The 8,640-nt window shown below is 36.6% G+C and overlaps 1 protein-coding gene across 1 annotated transcript; it reads right to left on the bottom strand.

The window, feature by feature from the left end:
* Nucleotides 1-7,114: 7,114 nt before the first annotated feature.
* LOC114174394 (uncharacterized) lies at nt 7,115-7,970 on the bottom strand. Its single transcript, XM_028059234.2, has one exon. It carries the CDS (start codon nt 7,769-7,771, stop codon nt 7,190-7,192), a length of 582 nt encoding a protein of 193 aa, XP_027915035.1. The 5' UTR covers nt 7,772-7,970; the 3' UTR covers nt 7,115-7,189.
* Nucleotides 7,971-8,640: the final 670 nt, after the last annotated feature.

Raw genomic sequence — 8,640 nt, 5'->3', positions numbered from 1 at the left:
TCAACTCATAAACTCACGATACAATACCCAAGATTTACTATTTTCTGTCAGGGTCCTAATTAGTCCATCAATGACACCATCACTACCAAATTTCCCTGCCTTATCTTTTAACATGCCATATGCTCATCTATGCACCATTATGATCAAATTACTTTAAGTTAACTCTCAACACTGAATAGCTATACTTATGATGAACCTGTACCAACCACTGCAACATTTTATAATTTAGCCACAACACTAATACAACACAGTTTTCCAATCCATTCTTTAGTTCTCCTCCAATTTCATTAATCACGTTTTCTCCCCAACCCTCAAGGTATTCAAAATCGGTCTTTTGTCTAATTTTTCAAAACCACTTCATCCCAAAAGTTACCACATCATACAACCTGAGCCAATCATACCTAAAATTTCCAGAATTTCCTCTAGATGTTGCGTTGTCGCCTATCGGTACACTATATTCCGCTAGGTGGTGCATCATTCCTAGGAAAAATCCCAGGTTTTGTAACACCTACTAGAGTCTCCCAACACCCCCCTTTTTTGCATTTCTCTATCTAGTCTCACCATCAATCATAGAACTAATAAAAATATTGAACATTACTCCAATCGCTACACACCATCCATCATTTAATCTACACATTAAACAATGCTAAATTCACAATTTTCCCCAATTTACCAAAACTCAATACACATCCAAGTCCAATTCATTAAAGTACCTCAGTTCGCATTAAATCATTACCTTTCTTAATATGCCACTCGCTCTTATCAAATACGAATTCATTTCCCCCGATCAAAATGACCCAGAACTCACCATAACATAAAAAATCAAACCAGTTTGGCTCGTGCCGCCTAGTGAGTGTTCATCACCACCAGATGGATCATCCAGAAACCCAGAAAACTGGGTGAGATGGGTTGTCGCCTGACGGCCAGTTCATGCCGCTAGGCGGTTCTTCCCAGGAACCCAGAAATGCAATGTAATACACGAGTCGTGTGGCGGCTTTGAAGGCCCGCCAGGCGATTTCTGGAAACTTTCCAGAAACATCACATTATGCAGATTCGACCAAAATTAAACATCCAATTTTACATACAATATGCAAGCATTGCAACATGAAATTAACACACGGAGTTCAGCTCCCCTAACCTGGATTCCTTGCTTAACTTGATAAACCCTTGAGTTCTCCCTTGATTCACCCTAGTCTCCTTTGTCCTTCCACACTTCTGCTCTTCTTCTCACTCATAACTCAGTTTCAAATGCAGAATTTCTCTCCTCATAGTGTACACTAATGGCTGACTCAAAACCAGCATTTCTCCCTCATAATTGGAGACTTAACTAAGCCTTAGTAGTGCTTAATGGCCCAAATGAAAATGCCATTAAAAATAGGTTTTAATTATCATTCAATGGCTATTCCATGGTGGTTTTCCAGACCCTTGACTGCCTCTCTACCAGCTTTGGTTTCTCCGCCCTTTCACCTTCATGCCAAAAGAAATTTTGGCAAAAAGAAAGCTTAATTCATGTATACCAAGGTTCGAACACATAACCATGCTAATGACAAGTCAATGCATAACCATTCAACCAATTCATTCTTAAAATTCTAGGATTATATTATAACTCATCATGATCAAGCACTTTATTATTAAAATAAAATAAATTAAATAACACATAAATGACATACATAAGACTTGAACCCAAGTCCTCTCAACACAATCAAGTACTCTCAATCACTTAAGCTAGTACTATTCCACATCACAACAATTAACATTTAATGTCATAAAGGCTCCCACTACCCACATTTATTAATTACTTATTTATTTAATTATTAAATTTTGCAGGTCTTATATTCAGTCTGATCGACTCAGCTGGACCTTTAGTCTGATCAATTTAGCTTGACCTTCAACCCGGAATGGCTCGACTCAACCTTCATCTTGAGCTGACTCAACTCGACCTTCATCTTAAGCCAACTCAATTGGACTTTCAACCTGGAGCAACTTGGCTCAACTATCGGCCTAGACCGAATTAGCGGGACCATCGACCCAGCCCAACTCGGTTGGACCATCGGCCCAGGCTTACTGAGTTGAATCATTGGCCAGGGCGACTCGACTGGACCTTCGACCCAGGCCGAATTAGTTGGACCATCGACTTGAGGCGACTCTGCTCAACCTTTGACTCGTGCCAACTCAGCTTGACCTTCGGTCTAGGCTAAGTCAGCTCGATGTTTGTCTCAGACCCACTCGGCCCAACCTTCAGCTTGAGCTAGGTCAACTTGACCTTTGACTCGGGCTCACTCAGCATAACCTTTGTCCAAGGTCAACTTTTGGGTATTGTGGAGTTTTTTCATCATGACCAATGAAGAATTTTGTAACATCCCATATGGGTATTACTTGTTACAATTAAAAACATAATTAAAACAATTCCGATACCATTCCCCAAATGTTGGAAAATTTTAAAATCTTTAATACATAACTGAAATCCAACTCAGATGGTCATTGCATTATTATAATCCAACTTTGATAAAATAAATTTAAATAAAACATGTTATTTCAAAAGTCCCCATAGCTAGCCCGCATCTCCTCTCCCATGCCTTGCTAGCATCATCTAAAGTAACATATGCTCATACATGACAAGTCACATAATCATCGCACAAACACAAACAAAAAGGGTGAGTTTACACAAGTAAAAACATCACAAATATAACATAGACCATCTCACCCAACCATCATAATATCACAATGTATCAATAAAACTCAACGAAACTCCCCGCTCGTAGTCATCCTACGAACCTCCCTACTCGTAGTCATCACATCTACTACAACCATTTACAAACCACCCTACTCGTAAGAAAACCGAGTTTGAGCACACCACACCTGCAATTATGCCATATCCCATACCATCACACTTTCTAGAAACGAGAATAGAATACATCAACCAAACACACACCATAACAATCATGAAATTATACCCATTGAAATTCCCTTACTCATTCACAGTTTCACCAAACCATCACCATCCAGAGCACGAAAATGCACCATGAAACCCAAAAAAGAGACAACATACAAACAAAGATAAACATGAAAACAACTCCCCTTACTAGAATTTCCCACTAGCAACCTTGTTCCTGCTCTATACGCCCTCCTATTGTTCCTTCTTGGTCAGAAGCTGCTCTAGCATTTGCCTCTACAGTGAGAACCTTTCGTAGTCGTCTAGCTCCCACCTAGGTCAAATTTTGGGCTCTAAAAAAATCTACTCTGATAAAGTATATGAATTTCCTTTAATTTTTAGCTAATAAAATAATTAGAAACTACTTTTTCAACCCATTTAAAATTAATTAAAATAATAAAAAGTAAATTTGAATTGAATTAGTCATTTAATTGAGATATTCTGACCATAAAGCGTAAGGTGATTTAACTCCTTATATGAGGGTTGTTGTCTGCCAACTAATGTAAGCAGTAAAAACAAAAACTATTTTTCTCTAGCCAAAGGTTCAAACTCACAACCTTCCATTACCAAGCTTACTCACCAAGCCAACAAGCTATCACATGTTTCATAACATGTATTCACATTTTTATACATACTAACACACATCACACGTAAATATAACATTTAATTAAAAATTAATTAAATAAAATATACACTAATGGCATATGAAACAAGATCCCTCAAACACACCAAACATTTTTAACCACTTGAGCTACCATTGCTTCTTGTCATGTCTTAACATAAATAACTTAATATTTATACTTCACTTTAACTAGTTGTTTATTTATTTAATAATTTATTTCCTAGATCTGACAAATTTCACAACTTGTAGAATTTCACTTTTCTTCATTTTAAGTGAATTTTAAATTCTATTAGTTTAGCAATTTGAAATACTTTCTTAAAATTTCTCAATTTTAATTTTTTCATCTAAACAAGTTATTTTATTTCAAATAATTTTAAATTATTTAAATAAATGAAGTATTGTCTTAAATGGCCTCTTCCACATATACATTATTAATAAGTTTCAACCTATTTCCTTTAGAGAAAACTTAAAAAGACAATAATATTTGCTTAGAGAAAACTTAAAGATAGTAATGATAAAGAGATAATTGTTTTGTAAAAATAAAATACACAGTTTGTAAGGCCCATTTAAAATCTTTTAACTTTTCTGCCCTAAAGTTAAGGGCTGCCCTCTTGTGTTTGGGCCTAGGGTTGACCCAATTGATAAAACCCCTTTCTGGATGCCCTAACCCTCATTTTCACTCTCACAGAAACGCAGCAGCCGTCAACCCTTTTCCCCTTGCTCTCACGAAAAGCTCTGCTAGGGTTTACCCTAAGGTCCCCTTCCTTCGAGCTCAAACTCAGTTCCTATTCACGTAAGTCACTCCTCAGCTCATGCTCCTTCCTTTCATGGTTTGTGTTCACTGTATCGTTAGGGTTTGGTAATAACCCGCTCCTTTCTTCTGTTCTGCCGTTCAGTTCAGCTGCTAACCGCCCTAGGGGCAGTTCTACCTTCGTTGTGCGGGTCGGAGCGTTTTGCTAGCTTGAATCCCAAGTACGGGAAGTTAGAACTCTTGTTTTCCAGTAGTTTTGGTCTGTAATGGCGTTGATTTCTGCTTGTATGATTTAATCCTTCGATTTAGTGTATGAGAACGCTTTGTATGCTGGTTTGGTTCGATTTACATGGCTGTTGCAGTGAAGAACAGTGGCGAGACCTGTTAATCTCGCCCAAGCGAGTCCATCTCGCCTAGGCAAGATGAAACAGGGAGCTCGCCTAGGTTTTTTGCATGAAAGGTCGCCCAGGCGACTCGCTCAACTTTTGAGCGAGCAGGCAACTCGCCCAGGCGAGAGGGATCTCGCTTAAGCGAGATCCCGCGTTGCTCATGCTCTTGCTTTTGTGCTCTCGCCTAGGCGAGGGGGAGGCTCGCCTGAGCGAGACCCCTCAGCCTGAGCGAGATGCTGGGCGAGACCGTACTGTATTTAAATGTCTGTTGTTCCTGAATGATCTGTTTTGGCTGAGTATAATTGTATGATGAATGACATGTATATGATGGAGCATGAGGTATGTTTGGCATGATTCATGAATTTGCGTATGACGGGTGGGGTTTGATATTGGCATGTGAAATGAATGAGTGGTCTGGAACTAAAGGAACACGTGATTAATATGAGATGAGGCCCTAGATTCATGGGGTGGTGATGATCAGAGATATGGATTCGAAATATGATGCGTATGAGAAAGAAATCTCAGGGGTTGGGATGGAAATGTAAATATGATTTTACGTTCATTTATGTCTGAGCTATGATTGTTGGTCCGTGTCAGCGCATAAATTTCCTTGGGGTCTCTAGGTGGGACCTCTGGGTCGCGCTTCAGTGGTCGGGACGTAATTCCATGGCCCCTGTTAGTGGGTGCCCATGGTGGTGCCCCATCTGTATAACTAGGTAAGGATTCAAGGTAAGGACTGCATCCTGACACTCTAAGGGGCCAGTTAGTCTCACTTAGAGCAGACTGACTCCTGTGGTGAGAGTAGCAGGAGGCCTGTAATTCATTTAGGGCTAACCTTGTGGTGAGGGAGATTTGATTTATCGTAACACTTGTAACACATAGCTCGGAGATGAGCAGCTCAGAGTCGAGCAGGGATATCCACCACAAGTGCAAGCATCCGCTGAATCCGACTAAGTTATATGTATCCGGATGAGTCGAGTCGAGTCGTAGTGTATTGAATGAGAGTCATAACATGTTTGGTTGATTATATGGATATGGGATGATGAAAATATATTTGACTGCATGATGAATATGTTGTTGGCTCTAGCTTACCCGTTTTGTTGCATGGTTGTGATGTATGTGGCTGTTCTTTCTTGCGATGATCATCGACTTGGTTGATGGGAGCAGATGGGCGAAGTTCTCGTGGTCAACAAGGGAATGGTGATTCCACCGCTTAGCCGTCTGGGCTGGATCTTACACTTCTCTTCTTCATGTCTTCTTTAGGGCTATGGCCCCTGTACTCGTTGTCTTTGGATTATAAACTCTTAGTTAAAATGTTATCCTGTCTTTGTTGGCATCGTGGTGTGCCTGGTTTTGTAGGGGGGATGTTATGAACCCCAGGACTGCATTGTTGATTATCTCTGTGTGACATTTCCTTTAATTTTATGTATTAAATTAAATGGAGCGTTACACAGTTATCCTATGAATAGATCTCAAAGAGCAGCTAAATAATAATCTAACATTTTTATGTTATATATTAAATAGAAAATCTCATGTTTTTAAACCTAAATTATCACTTATTTACATGTTTAAAGTTTGCAAGAAGATTATTCCCAACGGGTAACCTGTCATTTCCGATAGTCCACATGGATAATGCTTCTTGTAAGCTTAGTTAATGTTCCATTTTGCCTTGCAACTTGTGATTGGTTCTTCTCCCACTTACACTGAATCACTTTTCTACACAATTAATTCAAGCCACAAAATTGGTTCAACAATTGACACAGCAATAACATTCTCGTTGAAATTACGAAAAGCAAATTTCAACACACAATAAATATATATATATATATATATATATAATAATAATAATAATAATAATAATAATAATACGTGCTTGGGGTATGGTTTGTTTCAACTAGTATATAGTAACTAATGCGATAATTATGTGTCTAAAATAAAAACTTTGATGCTTGTATCAAGGGTATTGGTAGCCTAGCAACATATTTGTGCACAGGATTATTAGACCTCTTAAATACCTGTTTCAAAATTTTGAAAGATGGTAAATATTTAAGTGATGTTTTAATTATAATTAATGTTGATTTTAATTTGGTGATACTCGCATTTATTTTTATATTATTATTATTTTCTTAAACTTTTCACTTTTCTTTATTCTTTCTATAATTTTTTCTTTACTGTACTAATTTATAAATATAAATACCTTTTACAATTCCTATTAGTACGTGGTTCAATAATATAGGCAGATCTAATTAACTCTTAATCATCATGACACATACAAATTATTCTTTTCATTGTAATAAACCAGCTTGATATTAATAAATTTACAGCATGTTTCTACTTAACTAATAAACTTATATTTAGTTCAATATATTATAAAAAAAATTTAAATTAAATTAACTTATTTTTTAACTTAATTTCTGATAAATCAACACGTGTAATATCATAAAAAATAAAAAAAAAACTACGTACAATCTATACATATTGTATTAGTCCTCTCATTATTTACTTTCACCTTTTTTCACCCTTAACCAAATGGGTTCCTCATTGATGGTTTCCAACACAGGCTTCTTTGACCTACAATAACTTAACCTATTCCGCCGAAGCCCTAATTCAATCTCAAACCCTTCCAAACTCAACCTCGACACTTCATTATTTACTCCAACATCATGTGTATTGTCACGTGACATTAAATCTTTAACTTCAACTCCATCAACCGAGTGATCACATAACATGGAATCTTTAATTCCATATATCCGCCGCTTGGTCGTCATGTTGGCAGCCATGAAGAGCGCCGCCACATCGACGGCGGTGACGACGGAATTGAGCCTTCTCATAGGGAAGAAGATGTAGAGGTTGCCGAATTCCAACTCTTCATCGGCACCAAGAGGTGAAAACCTTCGTCCAATGTGTAGAGACTTAGAATTCGTTAAGAAATTAGTGGGACACTCCATCATAAGCTCAGCCACATTCACTTGCTCTTTGTATTGCTTCACCTCACCCGTGGGGAAGATCACACGTGTTGTTGACCTTGTGTTCTTCATCAAAGGAGGAGCCAAAGTGCAAGAGATGTAATTGCCCATCACAACAAATTATAAATTAACAAAAACTAGAGAAGAACAATGTTTCCAAGGTAGAGAAAATTAGGTTTATGTCTAAGAGAGAGACGATGAATTGGGTTGAGGTTGAAGAGAAAAGGGATCTCTACATTCGGATTGAAGATGGAAGATTGATTATATATACAGGAGGAATTGATAAAGGAGGAATGTGTTTTGTTATGGAAAGTTGAAATAAAGAAAAATGATATTTTATGAGAGATAAAGAAAAATGTTTAACCATATGGAATGTGACCAAAACTCTTCTTAAATGTGTTTTTTTTTCCCTCTTGACTCTTTTGTTGTTGTTTTCTTAGGTTGTATATAATAAAATTTACCAATTACGTTGTAATGCTTATGCAAATGTTACTTAAAATGATTTATATGTTAAAAAAGGGACATTAATAGAGAAAATATCTGAAGTATAATACTGGAATAATGGTGGAATCTTTAAAATTAAAATAAACATTAAATTTAATATTAATTTAGAATTGGAGTAAATTTATTTCTTGTGAGTCCTTAGATTTTATATGGTAATATTATTACTAGCTAGATTAAAATATTGAAACAAAAATTTATTTAAGTAATCATGAATCGTTGTGATCTTGGTGGAGGAAACATGTCCAGTCAGTTCATGTAATTAAATCAACACTCATTTCACTTTCTAGTTTGATTGTCTTTTTCTGAACTACTTTAATTAATTAAAAATTGTTTAAAAATACAACTGCAGATTAATAATAAAAAAAATACTTAATATATTTCTAACATAACCATGAAACATATGTATACTATATTGTGTTTGAGTATTAATAAGTAAATATTGGAATAAACTAAAATAACATAAATTTTAATAAACC

Source organism: Vigna unguiculata, chromosome 2 (genome assembly GCF_037176805.1).
Source record: "Vigna unguiculata cultivar grain cowpea cultivar isolate G323 ecotype 2 chromosome 2, ASM3717680v1, whole genome shotgun sequence".
NCBI lineage: Eukaryota > Viridiplantae > Streptophyta > Magnoliopsida > Fabales > Fabaceae > Vigna > Vigna unguiculata.
The sequence above is the reverse complement of the archived record's forward strand: the minus strand, read 5'-3'. Positions and strand labels throughout refer to the sequence as shown.